The sequence below is a fragment of the Eretmochelys imbricata genome, chromosome 2 (genome assembly GCF_965152235.1).
Source record: "Eretmochelys imbricata isolate rEreImb1 chromosome 2, rEreImb1.hap1, whole genome shotgun sequence".
In the NCBI taxonomy this organism is placed as follows: Eukaryota; Metazoa; Chordata; order Testudines; family Cheloniidae; genus Eretmochelys; species Eretmochelys imbricata.
This window is the reverse complement of record NC_135573.1, coordinates 68,744,205-68,766,370: the sequence shown is the minus strand read 5'-3', so window position 1 is coordinate 68,766,370 and position 22,166 is coordinate 68,744,205. Positions and strand designations below refer to the sequence as shown.

Sequence of the window (22,166 nt, the reverse complement as noted above, 5' to 3'; positions counted from 1 at the left end):
AGTTATAACTGCCTTTGGAAGATTGTAAAACATGGTGGATCACAATGGAAATTTGTGCATTGAGGATAGAAACTTGGTAATTACAAACAGTGATAGCCATTAGCATGCTTTACTTCATTAAGTCATGGCAGTGACTCAAAGCTCAGTTAGAAGAAGATCACTACCATTTATGTGGATAATGAGAATATCCATAGTCAGATTCGGTAGGATTAAAAATACAAAGGGCATAAGCAGAATGCTAGCTGTCTGGGATTAGAAAGGGTTTCCCTTCCATTAGGGGTGGATTTTGCCCTCATAGACCCATTGCAGGAATTCTTGGATCTTCATGTGAGGCATCTAGTACTGGCTACTGTGAGAGGCAGGATACTAGTCTAGTTTGACCACTGATCTGATCCAGTACGATAGGTCCTGTGTTCCTATTGCTATTTATTTAAATTATACAATAGTGGACTTCACAGTCTAGGGGTTTTGTCCTCACAATACAGAGAAATGTCAGGAGCTTCATTCTGCTGTTTAACATTAGGACTGAGAATTAAAGTCTCCTCATCGTTGTAATTAAAAGCACTGAAAAATAATTTTTTGTTTTTTGAATAAACTATCTCACATCACTCTAGTACAATATCCAGTACATGAAATAACTATAATAGATGCCTCATTTCTGGAGAACATATTAGCCAAAATAAAAGAACAGTTTTTTATTCTTCCCACTTCTTGAAGAAGGAAAGCACAGTAAGCGAGGTCTGACTTTCAAGAAACTTTGCAGACATACAGACATTAGTATGAAAGAGAGAATTCTCTTTAGTTTAACTCTATACCAGAGCCTACATTTCATTTTTTAATCTTTTCAATGTTTCTATCACATCATGGAAAATATAGGAGCCCTTTGAAGGCCTACATAATGATGCCACATACCTATGATTTTTGCTAACCAAGGACATTGAGCTTAGTGGGAGAAGTATTTGGCCATTTTTTTTCAAAGGTAGTGAGATAGATAATATAGAAATGAAAGATTAGGCCATTTTTTTCATCTCTTAGTCAAAACAGGATTACTCTGTATATTTTCAAGTGTTTTTTCCAGTCTAGCTTTAAATGACTCAGTGGAACTTCTGTTACTTACCATGGGTGGCTATTCTACAATCTCATAACCCTCATTGTTAAGATTGTTTCTAAAATTCAGTCTACAATTTTCTTTGTTCACTATCATCCCTTTATTTCATTTATACAATAATTCACAGAGATTTAATACACTAATTAACAAATATTCTTAAGATCATGTGATTCAGATGGTACTGATGTGTTAGATTTCTACATTTTCATTTTTTCCCAGAACTCCCTTAAATAGGTTTGTTTTTTTTTTTCAACTATAGTTTTGACAGGATCTTAATGACTTTCTAATTGGCTACCTTTCCTTCTTCCGCCTTGTTAAAGGCCAGTTTCAAAAGGCCAGTTTAGAATAATAGTATTCATCTTTTTCTCTAATCAGTATCATGGCTCTTTAAGTTACAGATTATCTATCACAGTTTACATGAGAACCCCAGAACACAGATACTGAGATTGGCTTATGTTCTTTTTTATGTGCAGGTGAAACTTCAACATAGAAAAAGTAAAGAAATTCTAGAATTTCCATTTCTTTGGAACTTTACAGATGCTGAAGGATGCACAGTAGTTGAACTTCCAGTTCTCCGAGCTGGTTTTCATTTTTCAACAGGTTTGTTACTTGACAAAAACACTGAAGATTTGCTCAAGGGTCAGGGTTGAGATTTTCAAAGCAATGCAAGCGATTTCATCGTACATCTTCCATTCATTTTAATGGGTTAAGGTAACTAAATCCTCTGCACTGCTTTGAAACTCAGTCCATTTATTTAGCTGTGCATTCTGCTTTCCAAGTATGATTAATTCCATTTTCTAATACAAAGAAGTGCAGAACCTGAGCACTGAGAAGATTGAAAATCTTGTGAGTAGCACTCATTTGAGTTAATTTTTATCTTGACAATATTACTTTGTTTCCCTTCCCAAACAACAAAGGAAATTCCAAGGGAAATTACTCTTGGTGCTGCAATTTTAGATAAGGAGAAGTTATATAGTACCTCACAGAAGATGCATATATGCTTGTGCTCCTAGGAATTTAAGCCTTCCTCATTTATGATACAATTGCCAAGTTTCCCCAGAAACTTTCTGCTGTGATTTGTGCCTCTCTCACCTCAAGACTAGATTTTTGTAATATGCTTTGCTTTGAGCCTAAACCCCCATTCATTAACAGAAGCTAGTGCAGAAAATGGTATCTTAAGTAGGTACCCGGACTTAAGGACATTACCTCAAAACTCCTTCAGCTGCATTGACTTCCTGTATTTCCTGGGTGGAGCTTAAGGTATTAGTTATAACCTATCAGACCTAAATGGTCTGTGACCTTCCTGCTTGAGAGATCACCTTTCTCCATCAGCCCGATAGCCATACTTAATATCAGTGAAGGCATTCATGCCAGAGCACCCTTGATATAAAATTGAGGAAGCTATTGACAGGACATTCTCTATGAGGGCCACTTGACTTTGAAATTCTTGCCCCCAAACTCTTGCTCCAAAGTTGCACAAATGTGTTGACTTTCGGGGAATGCAGCACAGCTCTTCTTTTTAAAGGACCTTTTGGTGAGAGGGACATTGCTTGAGTGGTAATGTTACGCAGGAAGTGATGTTTTTTCCATAATTTTGATCCCTTTGTGTTACATGGGGTCTTATTGGCTCCTGCTATCAGTGTAGTGGTTGCTTCTGGTTTTGTCTTTGGGCCAGATCCTCAGCCCTTACCGAATGCCTTTTGCATTGCTCTAGAGACACAAAAAAGAGCACTTAAAGCTACATTAACCAAGACAACCAAAGATTCTTCAGTTGAAGGGGAATGAGGGGGAGCTGGCTAGAAGTAGAGGAATGGGACAGGAACATACAATGGTCCTCCAGATCCTCGGCTGGCAGCACATTCCCTAAGGGTTTACTGAAAATGGTACAATTTAAAGCAGCCCTGGGGGTGCTCTGGTTTATGCAGGGGTACATTTTGACCAGTGGCCAAGGTTCAAAGGAAGTGTTTCCTCCTCTCTCACTCCCTAAACTGTGCTAAGTATGGATTCAGCAAAGCTCAGAATGGAGCCTTTTATGTTTAGTTGTGGTTCTGAATAATTATTAAGGTCACCTAGAGTTTAGGATGGATGTTTTGTGTGTTTGTTATGCTTGTAAATAAATTAATTAATTAAATAAATCAAAAGCTTGTTTTTCCCAGGGATGTTGTCTTTGCTATTTTAGAGTGATCGGTATTGATCTGTTTATTACTTTTTACTCTCATTCTCTTTTTCCAACTCAAAAATTGTTTTGATTGTTAATTTTAATTACATTGGGTTTTTATTTTAATTACAGTGTAGTTTTATAAGTGATACCATTCTGCACAGCACTTAGATTAGTTTGGCCAGGAATGCTCCAGAAATAAAAGTATAATCATAATATATTAAATTAAATGTATTTCTTAAATGTCCAAGCTTCAATACTTCTTTCTTTCCCTCCCCCCTCAAACAGTAAAAGAGTATGTTCTGTACATTACTACGGCTGCATCCCTGGAGTCAGGAACAGATGCAGATGTGTATGTCACTCTGCGAGGGCTCTTGGGAGACACGGGAAGACGAAAATTGACAAGGAAAGGAGAGGATCTTTTCACCAAGGGAAAGGTGTGGTTATCATTTCTAAAGGATATATTGCTCTTCTAGGGCCTGATCCAATTCTGATTGACTTGATTGAGAGTTGAACAGGGCTTCTGGTTTCTAGCCTGTGATGTCTTGTGGCTTTTAAAATATGTGGGTGCAGGCATGCACAGATGTAAATATTACACACAATAGAACTCCATTAAAAACATTATTAAGATTGCAAAGTCAAGCACTCAAAAATTAGGAAATACCAGAATTAAGGTTACCTGTGCAACCTTAATTTGGCTGCTTGTGCATATACATTATGATACAGACTTTAATTACATGCCAGTCAATCTCATGAATATTTGCTGACAGCAGAGGAATGGTGAGACTCAGAAATCACATGTTCCACTCCAGGCTATGGAAGGAAACATGCTTTTGGGGTCAAGACCCTTCTGCCCCATTCCTGGCCAAGCGGGCACAGATGCTTTTTTCCATTCCCTGTAAGTGTGACCCCTTCTACCCCATCCCCTCTGACCTGTCCCTTTCCAATCCTGTCTCTTTCCCGTCCTTTGCTCCTCATCCCAGTTCCATTATCCTCACCTACCTGGTCTCAGTCTCCATGCCTCAGACTTTTCATCCCAGTCTCTTTGCCCAGTAAGTCCTAGTCTCACTCTACGCACTCACTGCACAAGTCCTAGTCTGCTACCTTCATTCCTTGTGCCCATTCTCATTGTCCAGCCAGTTGCAGCCCCACTTCTGCCTCCTCATCAAATCTGCCTTTCTCCCCAACTCTAACCTCCAGTCACCTCCTCCCACATCTACATTCCCCATTCCCACTGGTGCTCCCAGTCCCAATTTCCCTTCCTGAGTTTCTCATCCAATCTCAGTGTCATCATCCTCCAGTTCCATGTCCCAATCTCTTCGCCCAGCCAGTCTCAGTTCCCCCCAGCATCCTGGTCCTCATCAGATAAGTCTGTCCTCCCCTCACCTCTTCCCTACAGCCTCTTAGATATCAGTGCCAGCTTCCTTTCCCGGCAGTCCCAGTCTTCCTTCCCTGATTGCAGCTCCACTCTCCTTTCTCAGCCAATCCCAGCCTCATTCTCTGTCCCAACTCCAGTCCCAGGTTCCCTGTCCCCGCCACCAGCCTTCAGTCCCATTGTCCCCCAACAGGTTTCTTGTACCAACCTATTCCCCTCACCCATTCCCCACTGGTCCAGTTCGTGTCCCCTCTTCATTCAAATCAGGCAGCTTTCTCCTCCAGGCTACCTGGGCTCAGCAAGGGGGTGGGGGGAAGCGGGGAAGGGCATTGAGAGCACAGGGGAGACAGTCTCCCAGCTCTCTGTTCAGTTGCTTGGACCAGACCTGGATCCAACATTGCCCATAGCAGCCCAGAGTTCCAGTTGCAGGGAAAGTCCTGGGGTGTATGTGTAGTCTGATGGAATCTTTGGGGGAATTTAGCTACTTTTATCTAAGTCTCTGCTGAGCATGTACAGACTGTGATTTCAAACTCTGTATCCTGCCCCTATTCCTTGTCAGTCAGTGATGACCACCAGAGTTGTTTATATTGTCTTGGGGAGGCACCATGTCATGGCTGGGTGTGATATTTGCTGCTCTTTCCCTAGCTATACCCATAAGGTGAGAGAACTTTGACTTAGAAAACACCTCATGAGAAGGCCATGAAGCCTCAGACAGACCCAGGCCAAGGGACTGCTTCCCCCATACATAGGCCTGAATTGACATGGAGTGCACCTCCCGCCAGAAGGTCTGACACTGTTGCAGGGGAATTCATGTCCACAGGACCACCATCCCTATCAGGGTCTTTTCGGGAAGGCAGAGAATGCTCACACAAACATCAGAGCAGGCTTCCCTCTCAGTCTTCTTCAAAGACATCCAACACAACTCTGCCTGAATTGAGCAAATCTGTTCATTCAACCCCTAAACACTTAGTCCCGGGGCCATGACTTTAACACCCATAAAGTCAGGGCTTTACCAGTATTGGACCCCATACCAGTAACACCATCTCCACCGGTAACATCCAAGTAAAAAAATTGGGATCCATCAGTTCCGGCATGATCAGAGGTTTCTACCACTGATGGTACCATTGCTGTCTTGCACTCCAGCCACGCAGAGCCTTCCTCCTCTGACCCTGTCAGCAGGAATGGATAAGACTCCAGGGAGGTCAGAAACTTATACTACATTGGAGGATGTCTTTGCTCTTCCTGAGCTTTTAATAAAACCCTATCCCCTCTTCCATCTGCCAGTCACATTCTTCTGTAAAAGGTATGCATGGGCTAAAGAGCTTGCTTATGCATACTGTGACAGGTTCAGTCACAGAGATCCCCTTGGGACTGTCACCTGATGTGCTGAAATTACCTCTGATCCTATTTTCCTTGTTAGCCTGGGACTTTCAGAACCCTGTCTTGTTCAGCCAGACACACTAGCCTGCTGCAACACAGACCTAGCATCCAGTCCATGCCCCCAAAGCTGCAGACTTAACTGAAAACAGCTCAGCAAGTTACCTATCTCCAGCACCCAGACACCCAGTTCCCAATGGGATCCAAACCCCAAATAAATTAGTTTTACTCTATATAAAACTTATATGGGGTAAATTCATAAATTGTCCACCCTCTATAACACTGATAGAGAGATATGCACAGCTGTTTGCTCTCCCAGGTATTAATCACCTAGTCTGAGTTTATTAATAAACAAAAGTGATTTTATTAAGTATAAAAAGTAGGAATTAAGTGGTTTCAAGAACTAACAGACAGAACAAATTAAGTCACCAAGCAAAATAAAGCAAAAATACGCAAGTCTAAGCCTAATATATTAAAAAACTGATTACAGGTAATATCTCACCCACAGAGAGTTCCAATAAGCTTCTTTCACAGACTAGACTCCATCCTAGTCTGGGCCCAATCCTTTCCCCGGTACAGTCCTTGTTATTTCCAGCAGACATCTTAGGTGGTAAGCAGGGGTTTTCTCATGATTGGCAGCCTCCTTTGTCCTGCTCCACCCCCTTTCATAGCTTTGGCACAAGGCAGGAATCTTTTGTCTCTTTGGGTCCCCACCCCTCCTTCTAAATGGAAAAGTACCAGATTTAAGATGGATTCCAATATCATGTGACGTGGTCATATGTCACTGTAAGACCCCTAGTCTCCATTCTTCCTGGGTGGGCCCACATGTACACAGGAAGGCTTGCAGGTAAATAGACCATTTACAACTAATTGTCCTAGTCAATGGGATCCATCAAGATTCTAAACCACCATTAATGGCCCACACTTTGCATAATTTCAGTAGGACCTCAGAGTTATACTTCATATTTCTAGCTTTAGATACAAGAATGATACATGCATACAAATAGGAGGGACATATTCAGTAGTTTATAACCTTTGTTATGATACCTTGCAAGAGACCTTTTGCATAAAGCATATTTCATATTTATACTCATAAGCATATTTCCGTAAAACATATGGAGTGCAATGTCACACACACCATGATCTGTTCATAATCAGATCCTTTTGTGTTCTGCAAAGTATGGCTGAGGTTCATTTAAATAAGTTGTTTTACACACAGGGCCACCTAGTGGCTGAACAGTATAATACAGGTTATCATTTCATTACATCTCCCCCTTTCAGTTCTACATTCCCACCATTTACAATATTTACACTATAATGCTGTCTTTGAAGTTCAGTACATATCAGTCTGTTAGGTTCTGTAATGGCTTTCTAATTACACAACCTGAATCCATAACAACTTGATCAGCTAGCTGTCCATTAGTTGCAATGACTAGCCACAGTCGGTTTGGAATCAGTGAGTCATCGTTGTCTTGTTCTGCATCTGCCATCTGCAGAGTTTGCTCTGTTGATAGTTCTTTCTGAGCAGCAAACTATAGATGTGGAGTTTCAGTTGAACTCTCAACTATTGGTCTCAATCACAAGTCTTTTCCAAAATTGGAACAATGGTTGTGCTGATTATATCCAGTAGCTGCTATTGGTGTTGATCTGTAACTCAGAGGAGCAAGGAAGGGATCTTTCTACTATAAGATTTTCTTGGCCGTCTGTACTGTCTCTGATCCTCTCCATTCATTGAGGGTAATGTGGGCTGCTACTATATGATCAAAATAATATTTCATTCACAATAACTGAAATTCTCCTACAATGAATTGTGGTCCATTGTCTATCACTAGTTGTGCTGGAAATCCAAAGTGAGAAAAAGTGCACTTCAGTTTCTTCATAACACTGCAATATTTTATGTCTTTCAAATACATTATTTCTATGTTCCTGGAAAAATAGTCCACAACGACGAGGTAATGATATCTTCCGAATTCACATAAATCTGCAACTTGTCTCTTCCAAGGTCTGTCTGGTAGGGATGTTGTTATTAAAGGTTCTTTGTGTTGCTCTGTTAGTTCTGCAACATTCACATTCAGATACTTTATTCTTTATGTCCTTGCTTATGCCCAGTCACCACACTGACTGGTTTGCCCATTCACAGGATTTAGTTAATCCTTGATATCCTTGAGGTTTAGGATTTCTCCTCTCATTTTGTTTGGAATTATGATGGAATTGCCTTTAATCATTAGTCCATTTGACTTGCATAATTGTCCACGCACCTCAAAGTTGTCTCTTGTCCTTTCCTTAGTGTCCTTTAGATAGTTGGGTCATCTGGCCCTAATATAAATTAGACCACCTTGAAGTTGCATTTCTGTCAGGGCTGCTTCTTGTAGCTGATATAATCTTTTTCTGATACAGGTCTGTGACGCATGTCTTTATGTCATCTTTGAGCTCACGGGTAATTGAGTGTGATGCTGGGCTCCATGACAAAGTGTCTGCTTCAACCAGATTTTTCCAGGACCATATTTAGCAAGTGTGTTAAATTGCATTAGCCCTAGAAATAGACATTGGCATCTCAGTGGTGCTTGATCCAGGTCTTGTCTGTTGATGAGGGTTACAAGTGGTTTATGGTCTGTTACCAGTGTAAATGAATCCAGTCCACACAGATATCTGTAGAAGTTCATCAAATGCCCATACACTTGCCAGGTACTCCTTCTCAATCTAAGCATATCATTTTTCTGCATCTGTGAGTGTGCAAGAGCAAAATGCAACAGGCTTCCACTCAGAACCATTTTGTTGTAACAATACAACACTTGGCCAGAGCTGCTTACATCCTCATAGACCATTATGGGTTGTTCACATCACAGTACTTGAGAACTGTGTTATACCAATAAAAACAAAAACCAGCAGGATCTTATTAAAGGGAAAAAGGCAAAATACCACATTTATTGTGAATACAGAAAGAATCATAGTAAGCAGTTAGTTATAGCTATAACATTCCATTCAATCTCATATTTATTCACACATTCATTCATACACACACACACACACACACACACACAGAGGTTCTTCAAGATTGTTATCATAGTTACCAGCCTTAGAGTTGCTCATGCCAAGCCACTGGCCAGGTGGCCTGGACATGAGGAGAGAGCAGGGCCTTGTCAGATGCTCATCTGATGCTCCTGGAAGTTGGTTTGCAGAATCAGACCCCAAAGTTCTCACTTTCTAGAGTCCATTTTTATAGGAATTTCTTCCTATGCCAGTCTATGGGAATTGTTTCATCATGCTGTTGCTGAATCAATCAGCAGATAGCACATTCCTGATGGCTCCGTGCTGCTAGATGCTATCTTGTTCTTTGGTTCTCCCATCCTTGAGGCTGTTGGGTGGATTCCAGTCTGCCCTCCGGGGGTCCTCTGGTTATTTCCACTTGACGCCTTCTTCAGCCGATGGACACTGGATTCTTAGGCTGGCACCTCCCTGATCATTCAGTTATTATCCACACCAAGCATCCATCCACATACATCCTCTATCTCTATTTTAATCACAATAGTTAACAAATCAAGATGAATACAACAAAAAGGCAGGGAGTCTCTGGGTGCTGTTTCTGTTGTTACAGAGTATTGTTTTGAGTCTCTCTCTGTGTGAGTAGTTGTTATTACAAAGAATTGCTTTGAGAACAGACTCTTTCTTAGAATGTACTAATGCAATTAGCAGCTTGCAAGTTTAACACATAGAGGGAGAGAAACAGTACCAAAAACCAAGAGACCTCTTAATTAGTAATACCCTGGAATTTAAACTATGGGGAATCAAACTCATTTGTGATTTTAATACAGAACTTCTTTAATATGATCCAACATAATCCCCCTTTTGACACTAAGATTTATAATTGTCAGTGTCACTTTCTATGTAGCCTATTCAAGAGAAGGTACTGTGAGGCAATTTGATTTTGTGATTCCAATTCATGCCACATACATGATCCTACTGATGTGTCTTTACTATAAGGTTCTGGAGCAACAGGCAAGGTGAGGCACACCCACTTTTGAGGAGTCCATTCGGTACAACCTCTAGTGTCCAATAGCTTCCCTCCCTCCCCAGCCCACTGGCTCGAGTCCAGGGTAGCCAGAAGGATCCCATGTGTAATATGGGGAGTGGGCTAACCTTCAATACCTTTGCCTCCAAGGACTGTTGGTGTGCAATTTTGACAACAATTTCTCCCATTAACAAGTCTGGTTTTACAATACTGGAAATGTATTGCATCCATTCATATTGATAAGTGTCAAACAATGATCTCTTTCTTTGTTTTAACAAATGCATCAAACCTTTAATATTTCCCAATATGACCCAGAACATTTCGTGTTCCAAAGTAGCTAGGGCAAGTATCTGCATTTCAGTGCATCCCATAGCTATGGCTGTGTAGTTTCCTATTTCTATTTTTTTTTTATGCATAAGTCATGTGGTAGTATTAAGCCATTTCCAAAGATTCCATCGGGCTTTTAGGTTACCCAGACCAATTTGGACCAAGTCTACATTGGCATGTACTTGTTTTTGTATCAGGCTGTCCTGTAGCTGGGACAGAGAGCTTAATTTATTTTTAATGACCTACAGGTCTTTAGTATTTTTTTTTTAAACACACAACTGTGCTAGCAACAAGACAAAACATAGAACTCAAAACACAATTTCTATTGTGACAGTAGATTCATGTATTGGGTTGCTCTTCAGCTGGCATCAGCTTTTCCTGATTTTCTGAAAGACAAAAAGAACATGTTTCTACCCCTTTTGGGGTGGCAGATTATTGCTTAAAATATTTCTTTTACAAATACCCTTGCTGATTGCAGGCAAAACAGGAATTGCCCCCACATTTTCCTGTTTTTGTTCTATAGGCAGGCCAGGTTTCAATGGCTTTTATCTTTTAAGGGTTATGGGGAAATTATCCCACTGTTTAATCATTAAATCCCTGAGGTGGGGTACCTCAGATTTCTTTCTTATACAGCAGACCAAGTTTATAATGTTTTTCCTGCTGTGTTAAGCTTTAAGTTTATTTACAGGTAATAGCTGAGAAGCATCATTACCATATGACCTAAAAGGGTTTTTCCAAAAATCATACACACTATACGTTGTTACAGGGGTACTTATTATCATTAAATTTATTAAAATTATCTTGTTATCCCATGCCTTTTATTTCGACAATTTGTTTGCTGACCAGGTATGTCCTTTATCTGCAGCTCCTTTGTGCTGCTAGTTCTTTCCTTCCTTTATCATTTAGATAATTTGCATTTTCACAGACACTTCCTGCTTTTGGATTTAAAGCCATCAGCAGCTCAGAGATTCTATCTTAAAAAGGACACAATCAACTTTCACCAAAGTTTTGATTACTTTTAACTTCTGCTTCCAATACACACACAGCAATCTGAAAAAGAAAACCCAACCTATTATGGCTCCCTTTGGAGTCCTAATAGCATTTTAATTAAGTAGCATGATTTGTTTGCATTTCTTTTGCCCCTTCTACAATATACCCTGCACATGTTCTGGGGCAAATGCACATTCCTTCCATAGTTTAACTTTTATAACATTATCCATATCAATTTTTACATAAGGTGTAACTATTTGTTTTTTTGCTTAGAGTTTTCATGTACCTTTATCAAAGTCTGATTACTCAGAGCCATTTTAAGACTCAGTGTTTCTAACATTGCTTCTTTTTGTTTTGTGCACTTCACCCCTGCTGTTGCTTCAGAGGGGTACTGTCTTTTTTAATTTTTTTTTTACTACAACTCTCATCTGCTATTTTGTTACAAAAAACAAACAAACAAAAATCAAACAAAAAGAATCCAGAATTTTTTTTTCTATTCTCCTGATTTTGACTGCCTTGCTGCAGCCACAACTTAAAAACATTTTAAATTTTGTAAAGCATTGAGTTACCTTTTAAGGGTTAAATGCCAAATCCCAAAGTCAAACAACACTAATTACCTGTGCCTAGCAAAAAGGTCTGTCAGTTTTGCAACTTTGAATTAAAGAGTCAAATGGATTTTTAGTGGCATTATTTAAAACAAAAACAAAACCAATTTGTCCTTAGAACTTTACATATTTACACACACACAGATAGATACAGACACATTTTCTTTTCCTTAACATCCCTTCCACACTGCTCTGTTTTTTACATCTTACATTCCCTTTATACATTTGAGGCAGTTAAGTTCCAATAGAACCCTCTTATGTTCTTTTAGCAAATTTGACTAAATTGTCAGTCAAATGATTTTAATCAGATAGTTTATTTTTGCCTGGCTAATTTACAGATATTCCTCCCATTTTTCCTTCAGAATGGTTGCAAAGAAACCAAGAATGCTCTTTCTCTAACACTTTTCCTTTTTAACATTTTCACAAAGTTTAGTTGTTTAATTCCCTCCAGCCTCTGCAGAGTTAACTTTTTTTTTTTACTCTCTTTTCTCTTTGTAATTATGCCTGGGGGTGCCGTACATAGGACCTTCTCCCCCTTTACCTGCGTCCCTCCAGCCTCTGCAGAGTTAACTTTTTCATTCTTTTTGTATTCCTGGAGTGCCTCTTTCACTATTTTCAGCGGACTTTGGGTATTTGTAGCCAGCACCTTCCAATTGTCTGCTCCCTTTTCTGTTTGTGCCTTTTCCTCTTTACATGAAGACAAGCGGAGGTAAGAATCCTTACATGCCTCCCACAACAACCAAATTGCTGCTCTCTTTTGGCAGCACTAGAAGGTTTGTATATGAGGATACACTGAGCCAATCTATCCTCTAGGTCCGAAATAGTGCAGACATCAGCTATGGCTTGTTTAGTCCAAGGACTGTGCCCAAATTTTTGAAGGATTTGTTTAAAAGGTGTAATTTCTTTAACAAAAGGTGAGGTTGGAGTTCCTTCTGACTCCATTCCTCCCACTGGAGCAAGTGCTAGAGGAGCCAACTAGGGGGAGCGCTTTTCTTGACCTGCTGCTCACAAACCGGGTAGAATTAGTGGGGGAAGCAAAAGTGGATGGGAATCTGGGAGGCAGTGACCATGAGTTGGTTGAGTTCAGGATCCTGACGCAGGGAAGAAAGGTAAGCAGCAGGATACGGACCCTGGACTTCAGGAAAGCAGACTTCGACTCCCTCAAGGAACGGATGGCCAGGATCCCCTGGGGGACTAACTTGAAGGGGAAAGGAGTCCAGGAGAGCTGGCTGTATTTCAAGGAATCCCTGTTGAGGTTACAGGGACAAACCATCCCAATGAGTCGAAAGAATAGTAAATATGGCAGGCGACCAGCTTGGTTTAATGGTGAAATCCTACCGGATCTTAAACATAAAAAAGAAGCTTACAAGAAGTGTAAGGTTGGACATATGACCAGGGAAGAGTATAAAAATATTGCTCGGGCATGTAGGAATGATATCAGGAGAGCCAAATCGCACCTGGAGCTGCAGCTAGCGAGAGATGTCAAGAGTAACAAGAAGGGTTTCTTCAGGTATGTTGGCAACAAGAAGAAAGCCAAGGAAAGTGTGGGCCCCTTACTGAATGAGGGAGGCAACCTAGTGACAGAGGATGTGGAAAAAGCTAATGTACTCAATGCTTTTTTTGCCTCTGTCTTCACTAACAAGGTCAGCTCCCAGACTGCTGCGCTGGGCATCACAAAATGGGGAAGAGATGGCCAGCCCTCTGTGGAGATAGAGGTGGTTAGGGACTATTTAGAAAAGCTGGACGTGCACAAGTCCATGGGGCCGGACGAGTTGCATCCGAGAGTGCTGAAGGACTTGGCGGCTGTGATTGCAGAGCCATTGGCCATTATCTTTGAAAACTCGTGGCGAACTGGGGAAGTCCTGGATGACTGGAAAAAGACTAATGTAGTGCCAATCTTTAAAAAAGGGAAGAAGGAGGATCCTGGGAACTACAGGCCAGTCAGCCTCACCTTGGTCCCTGGAAAAATCATGGAGCAGGTCCTCAAAGAATCAATCCTGATGCACTTGCATGAGAGGAAAGTGATCAGGTACAGCCAGCATGGATTCACCAAGGGAAGGTCATGCCTGACTAATCTAATCGCCTTTTATGATGAGATTACTGGTTCTGTGGATGAAGGGAAAGCAGTGGATGTATTGTTTCTTGACTTTAGCAAAGCTTTTGACATGGTCTCCCACAGTATTCTTGTCAGCAAGTTAAGGAAGTATGGGCTGGATGAATGCACTATAAGGTGGGTAGAAAGCTGGCTAGATTGTCGGGCTCAACGGGTAGTGATCAATGGCTCCATGTCTAGTTGGCAGCCGGTATCAAGTGGAGTGCCCCAAGGGTCGGTCCTGGGGCCGGTTTTGTTCAATATCTTCATAAATGATCTGGAGGATGGTGTGGATTGCACTCTCAGCAAATTTGCGGATGATACTAAACTGGGAGGAGTGGTAGATACGCTGGAGGGGAGGGATAGGATACAGAAGGACCTAGACAAATTGGAGGATTGGGCCAAAAGAAATCTGATGAGGTTCAATAAGGATAAGTGCAGGGTCCTGCACTTAGGATGGAAGAATCCAATGCACCGCTACAGACTAGGGACCGAATGGCTAGGCAGCAGTTCTGCGGAAAAGGACCTAGGGGTGACAGTGGACGAGAAGCTGGATATGAGTCAGCAGTGTGCCCTTGTTGCCAAGAAGGCTAATGGCATTTTGGGATGTATAAGTAGGGGCATAGCGAGCAGATCGAGGGTCGTGATCGTTCCCCTCTATTCGACATTGGTGAGGCCTCATCTGGAGTACTGTGTCCAGTTTTGGGCCCCACACTACAAGAAGGATGTGGATAAATTGGAGAGAGTCCAGCAAAGGGCAACAAAAATGATTAGGGGTCTAGAACACATGACTTATGAGGAGAGGCTGAGGGAGCTGGGATTGTTTAGCCTGCAGAAGAGAAGAATGAGGGGGGATTTGATAGCTGCTTTCAACTACCCGAAAGGGGGTTCCAAAGAGGATGGCTCTAGACTGTTCTCAATGGTAGCAGATGACAGAACGAGGAGTAATGGTCTCAAGTTGCAGTGGGGGAGGTTTAGATTGGATATTAGGAAAAACTTTTTCACTAAGAGGGTGGTGAAACACTGGAATGCGTTACCTAGGGAGGTGGTAGAATCTCCTTCCTTAGAGGTTTTTAAGGTCAGGCTTGACAAAGCCCTGGCTGGGATGATTTAACTGGGAATTGGTCCTGCTTCGAGCAGGGGGTTGGACTAGATGACCTTCAGGGGTCCCTTCCAACCCTGATATTCTATGATTCTATGATTCTATGATTCTCTGGTACTGGCTTACCCTGTTTTCTTTTAAACATCTTAACATGGATATTTCAATCTCTTTGTCACTCCTGGTATTACTTAGCAAGTGACACAGCCTAGATTTTGAAATCATACCTTAATCTATGCATTTTTCCCCTGCTACCTTCCCGGAGGCCAGCAGGTCCGGTTAAACTGTTCTTCCCTGCTACCTTCTCGAAGGCCAGCAGGTCCCCTACTGCCTTCCAGGAGGCCAGCTGGTCTGGTTTAATCTGTTTTCCCTGCTACCTTCCCCGAGGCCAGCAGGTCTGGTTAACCTAATAGAAATGCCTAGCTCAGTAGAGCTGGCGGTGTGCACACCAATATTTACAATAACTGAGGTTTTTTACCAATATTCCCCCTTTTGCAATTCTCAACCAAAATGTTATACCAATAAAAACAAAAACCAGCAGGATCTTATTAAAGGGAAAAAGGCAAAATACCACATTTATTGTGAATACAGAAAGAATCATAGTAAGCAGTTAGTTATAGCTATAACATTCCATTCAATCTCATATTTATTCACACATTCATTCATACGCACACACACAGAGGTTCTGCAAGGTTGTTATCATAGTTACCAGCCTTAGAGTTGCTCATGCCAAGCCACTGGCCAGGTGGCCTGGACATGAGGAGGGAGCAGGGCCTTGTCAGATGCTCAGCTGATGCTCCTGGAAGTTGGTTTGCAGAATCAGACCCCAAAGTTCTCACTTTCTAGAGTCCATTTTTATAGGAATTTCTTCCTATGCCAGTCTATGGGAATTGCTTCATCATGCTGTTGCTGAATCAATCAGCAGATAGCACATTCCTGACGGCTCCGTGCTGCTAGATGTTATCTTGTTCTTTGGTTCTCCCATCCTTGAGGTTGTTGGGTGGGTTCCAGTCTGCCCTGCGGGGGTCCTCTGGTTATTTCCACTTGACGCCTTCTTCAGCCGATGGACATTGGACTCCTAGGCTGGCACCTCCCTGATCATTCAGTTATTATCCACACCAAGCATCCATCCACATACATCCTCTATCTCTATTTTAATCATAATTGTTAACAAATCAAGATGAATACAACAAAAAGGCAGGGAGTCTCTGGGTGCTGTTTCTGTTGTTACAGAGTATTGTTTTGAGTCTCTCTCTCTGTGAGTAGTTGTTATTACAAAGAATTGCTTTGAGAACAGACTCTGTCTTAGAATGTACTAACACAATTAGCAGCTTGCAAGTTTCAAACATAGAGGGAGAGAAACAGTACCAAAAACCAAGAGACCTCTTAATTAGTAATACTCTGGAATATAAACTATGGGGAATCAAACTCATTTGTGATTTTAATACAGAACTTCTTTAATATGATCCAACAACTGGAGCTGTTGAGATCATTTCCTTTGCCCTTTTGAAGGCAATTTCTTGATTTGGCCTCTATAGCCAAGATGTTTTGGACTTTAACAGTTCAGTCAATGGTTTTGTCACTGTAGAAAGGCCTTGTAGGTATCTATCAAAGTAATTTACCATCTGCCGTATGTATCACAGTTCTGGTGCATTCGTTTGGTGCATTCAATTCTCAAATTGCTTGTACTTTCTCAGGGCTAGAACGGATTCCATGTTTGTTTATTGTCTGATGCAAAAAACTCATTTTTCCTTGTTTATCTTCAGTCCAGACTGACTAATTAGGCTTAGGACTTTGCTGAAAAATTTGTTGTGTTCTTCCATCAAAGATCCAGATATCAGAATATTGTCAGTAAAAACTACAACTCCATTTGTGTTCATTAACAGTTCTGCCATCATTCTTTGGAAAGTTTCAGATGCATTGGTAATCCCAAAAGGTAATCTTTGAAAGCAAAATCTCCCAAAGGGTGTGATAAATGTAGTCAGTTTAGCACTTCCTTTGGCAAAAGGAATTTGCCAGAATCTGCTCAAGGCATCCAGCTTGCAGAATACTGTAGCCTCCTTCACTTTGGGGAGGAATTAATCCAATGTTGAGAGGATATATTTTTCTCTCACAGTAGTTTCATTGTCTTTTAAGATCCACACAGATTCATATTTTTCCATTTTTCTTTATAACCAGTACCACACCATGCTGTCGGCTCAGAGATTTTTTCTATTGTGCCAATCTGCTCCATTCTCTTTAACTGAGCTACCACTTTGTGAACTAATGGGATAGGAATCTTGAGAGGTGTGTATACACTATATGATTTAGCATTGTTTCTTAAGGTTATTTGTACGGGAGCTCCTTTCAAAAGCCCAGTATCACCAAATGTCCCATCCAGTTCTTCTGCCTATCTCACTAGGCCCATCATGATTGTCACACTGCGGCTGAGAAGGCTGTTGTTCTGTGGTCATTTGATCACATACACTCTGAATGCATAGCTTTTGTCTTAGTAGGTTGTTCCTGTGGTGAACTGGCTGTGTCAGGTGACTTCAGCTCTGGGGCAGGAGGTGGGGTTGAAGGTGATTGCAAGTCCCTTTTTAGATTACTCTGATGTCCCCCCCGAGTCAATTTTAAATTCAATAGTCTTACCATGAATATTCAGTTTCACGCTCCAAGCAGGTTCTGCATCATCACAAGTGATAGTCTCTAAGGTGCCACAAGTACTCCTTTTCTTTTTATCCCAGAAACAGTGGCTCTTGATTGTGTATAATATGAGTCAACTCCCTGACTGCTTTGGTTCAGCAAACAGCTGCAAAATGTCCATATTTCATACATATATTACATGATGTGCCTCTGGCTGGACATGCATCATCTCTTTGGGATATGTTCCACACTTTGTGCCTGTAGGCTGGAATTTGTCCCTTTTGAACTGGGAGTTCTCTCTCCTTGCCTCATGGGTTTTACAATAATATCTTTTAAAAGTCAAGTGTCTGTGTACAGTTTCTAAGCTAGTTTCAGGTGTTTCAAGTTTGTCAAGTTTCTTTAGGTTTTGCTGTTTCACCAGTTCACACAGTTTTGCTATTTGAATAGCTGTGGCTAGGGTTAAATCTCTCTTCAGTTGTAGCTGCTGTGAAAGGTTTTTATCTGTTTACCCAATAAATACCCTGCCTCTGATACTTCCATGTTTTGCATTGCCAAAATCACAGTTTTCAGCTTCAGAATGCAGAGCTCTCTTATAAAACATTCAACATTTCCCCCTGATTCTTGAATTGTCCAGTGAAAACACGCTCTGCCTCCTTCCCCATAGTGTAAATTAAAGAAGATACCTGTATATCTCCAGTTTCTTCATGGAGTTTGTTTGCAGTTTGAAATGTTGCAAAATGCTACTTCCAGTCTGTCCATTGTGAAGGTTTGTCAAAGCTAAAGTTCTCTGGGGTATTGAAGAGTGGCATGTTGATGAGATCCTGCAATCTTTGTTTCTGTTTTCCTTCCGTTTCTGTTCTTAGTTTACTCCTGACACCATGTCTAGTACTTCTGTACAAGATATGGACTGGTTGTAGAGCTTGCTTATATACATCAGATGTGTTCATCATCAGATTCTTTTATCCTCTGCCAGGTATAGCTGAGGTTCATTTAGGATCATGAAGATTTTTAGTGATTTTGAGGTAGAGAAGGAACTGGAAAGGCGGACAGTCCACTCCACCCTTTATGCCTTCAGCTAGAAGCATGAGGTAAGGAAGGGCGCATGTGTGGATCAACGGATGCTGCTTGCAAGAATTCTCTGACTCTGGGCACATGGAGTGCATGTGCCCACCTAATGTGTAATACAGATATGAACTCAAAGAACCTCCAGTTATTCTTTTCAAAGGCTTATCACTTGGCCAAATTTGAGCAGATTTTCACAGGGACAGCAAAAAGCACATCCTTGACATAAGGACCAAATTTTAAGTTCCTGCTCCTAACCTTGGGAGTGCGTTAGCTGTTCAAAGAAATGATCATCCTAATGTTTTAACATGGGAAAAACAACTTATTTTCTCCTACCCTTATTCTTGGAGACATTGAATCATTTTGGCTAAGTTTTTCCAAAATATATCACCCTGAAGCAGACACCCAACATGGAAAGCTTCAAATCAGATTTGGCAAAGTAAGTAACAACTGAAAACAGGTTCTTATAATGGGAAGTGTTGGCAAACTTAGGAGGGGTTATGAACCCCAACTATAATATTATGGACATGGATCTACCTTCCGGAACTTTCAGTGTAGAGCACACAATTCTTTTTTTCTCCCTGAGGTTAAAAAATATTATGCAATAAAGAAAATATAGGGCTTTTTTATTTCATGTCCTTCTGCTGGCTTCAGCCTCCCAAAGGATAAGAGCTTCCACCGTGGAGACCAGTTTGAGAAAAAGCAGACCTAGATAAGTAGTGGAAATCAGTACCAATCTATTGGCATGATCCTGTATGGTGGGGAAGTTCTCCAGTAAGTTCCTGAGAACCCTCAAATCCCATTGACTTCAGTGGGAGTTCAGTGCTCAGTACATTGCTGTACTGGGCCCTGTTTGAGACAGTTGTTCACAAGACCACCTGAGAGGTCTAGAGAATCTTTGTCAGTGTTGGAAGCAGCCAGTTATAGACCAATGTCCTGGGTTGTGACAGATGCAGTCCTGTCCTCTAGCTTTTGAAACTGAGAATGTGGTTCACTGATAGCTGATTTCCTGGGCCAGCACGTTTGAGAGTTTAAATCCTGTTTAGCTCTTAGGTGAAAATGAATTTGATGTGTCCTCTACTGTACATCATATAGCCACTACTTGAGTGGACACGTTTGGTAGGCTAAAGAGAGGCCCAGAACTGAAAAAGCAGAAATGTTGCATGTCAGAATGGAGGCTGAATTGGCAGAGTTTCACTGCATGGGGGAAGCTTTCATGGTGTTTGCCTGTGCTGTAGGGTGACAAAAGATATGCCTGTTTTCTACCACAGGAAGCAAAGCAAGCATGTTCCTTTTGTTTCATTATTTGATTTGGCATAGTGTAGGAGGAATGTATAAATGTAACATAGTGTTCATACATTTCTAGTGAAACTTGGTAAATATTAACATATGTTTATTCTAGAGCCTGGCATGAAATTGTTATGTCAGTGAATGAATGATTAATAACTATAAAAAATCAAACTCTCTTGATTTTGCTTCATGTCCAGTGAAAACAAAATTATTGCAATAAAGGTGGTATATGAATCTTGTAAACAAGAAAGGACACATGGATTCTGTAGGTAAGTTTCCTGCCTTAGCAGCAACATTTTTGTTCATTTCATGTTCTTGGAAATTTCCATGTTTTCTTCCACTTATAAATAAGACTGTCAAATGTGGAGGGCCTCTTTCTAGACCAACACAGTCACATATTGTGCTGAGAGCATCCCTTCAGTTACAGAATCTGGGCATAGTGGGGAGTGGTATTTTGGAGTACAACAGTCATGAAATTTGTATGCTGAACTTAACAGTTAGTCTGACATTTTTAAATATGCTTTTCCTCACAATATTTCCCCTCCTGACGATACAGTATCTGCTGGTGAACTGGAATAGTATTTCTATTAGAAATCAGATCAAAATATGGTATTAGTCCAACACAGTGTCAGGATGGTTATAAACAACTAGGTTATAAACAGCTAGGTGATGCAAACATGTACAGAAAATAAAAAGTATTCAAATGGATTGCCAATGGATGGAAGACATGGACCTCTCATTCAGCCAGATCTCTTCTTCACCGGAGCTGGACACCCTCTGTTGGTTACATGATAATTAAAGGCTGGATTAATTTTTAAAATTTCAAAAATCGCCTTTGTGTCTTTCAAGAGGCCAAGTTTTTACCCTTATGAATCAAATGAAGAACTGATCAGGTGGTAAAGAAATTCGTTTACATGAACTCCTCACTTCCCATAGCTCCCCACAGTTGACCACATGCCCCAGGGGGAAAACTCTTTCAGTTGTAGAGCCAAGTTTCTGATGATCTTTAATCATCCCTTCAAGTAAATAAACATCTGATTCTGTGAGGAGCTGAGTGTCCTCAACTCCCTGTGACTTCAATATCTTGAGGTGTCTGATGTCCTCTCCAGAAGGATCCAGGTGGGGGAATGTGATGGGGTGATCTGCCACCTTAAGGGTAGTGGTGTCCAGGGGTCAGCCCATCCCCATCACATGGTATGGTCCCTTTTAGATTTTGGGATGTCTGATCTAAAAATACTGGAGAGCTATTGGGAGAGAGGAAGATGGTCCTGGGAATAAGTAGAGTTCAGGAAGAATCCCTTTTTTGGGTACATTCACACAGATCGCAGCAGTGAGCCTCCCACCCAGGTCAATGGACTCAGGCTAGCAGGGTTCACACTAGCACTCCAAAACTAGCTATGTAGACAGCACTTTGAAATTGCAGTCAGGCTGGAGCGTGGGTTCTGATGCCCTCCCGCGGCCCTTGGCTTCAGAGCCTGAGCCACAACTTCAAAGCATTGTCTAAAGAGCTATTTTTAGAACTCTAGTGCAAACCTCGCAAAGCCAAGTCTCTCAATCTGTGCTGGGAGGCTCGCTACTGCGGGCTGGGTAGATGTACTCATTAAGGGCCTGGAACCAGAAACCTTGCAGAGTGGGCAGGTCAAAGCTCCCCTCTTTCCCAGGTAAATGGGATGAGCTTTTTGAAGAGGACCAGCAACTATTTTGCCTCCTCCCTCCTAGCAAGGCAGACACCAGCAGGAAAAGGCTGTCCTGCTGAACCCTCTAAACTGGATGGCCAATTGAGAATGTGTGCCCAGCTGCAGGAGAAGCTGGCTAAAGCCTTGCAGCTGATTTGAACCACGACCCCAGCTCCATGAAGAAGAGCTGGGGAAATTCCTGTCTGAAGGAGGGAGATATTGACTGCCCTAAGGCAAGAGGCAGAAGGCCTGTTCAAAATACAACCCAGCTGCTTCAGAGCAGGGCTTGAGAGCAGCTTTGAAAAAGCACCTCCATAGCTAGCTAAGAAGAAGCTGTGAGGGACCATAGATCCAAGATGGGGATAGCAGAGTC

At 41.5% G+C, this 22,166-nt stretch overlaps 1 protein-coding gene across 1 annotated transcript in view; it reads left to right on the top strand.

Moving 5' to 3' along the window:
• Positions 1-22,166, top strand: part of RP1 (RP1 axonemal microtubule associated) — a 291,326-nt gene that overhangs the window by 243,179 nt on the left and 25,981 nt on the right. The window contains exons 46-47 of the mRNA XM_077809001.1: positions 1,582-1,708; positions 3,555-3,703. Coding sequence (XP_077665127.1) covers positions 1,582-1,708; positions 3,555-3,703 — 276 coding nt within the window. The remainder of the gene's footprint in view (positions 1-1,581; positions 1,709-3,554; positions 3,704-22,166) is intronic.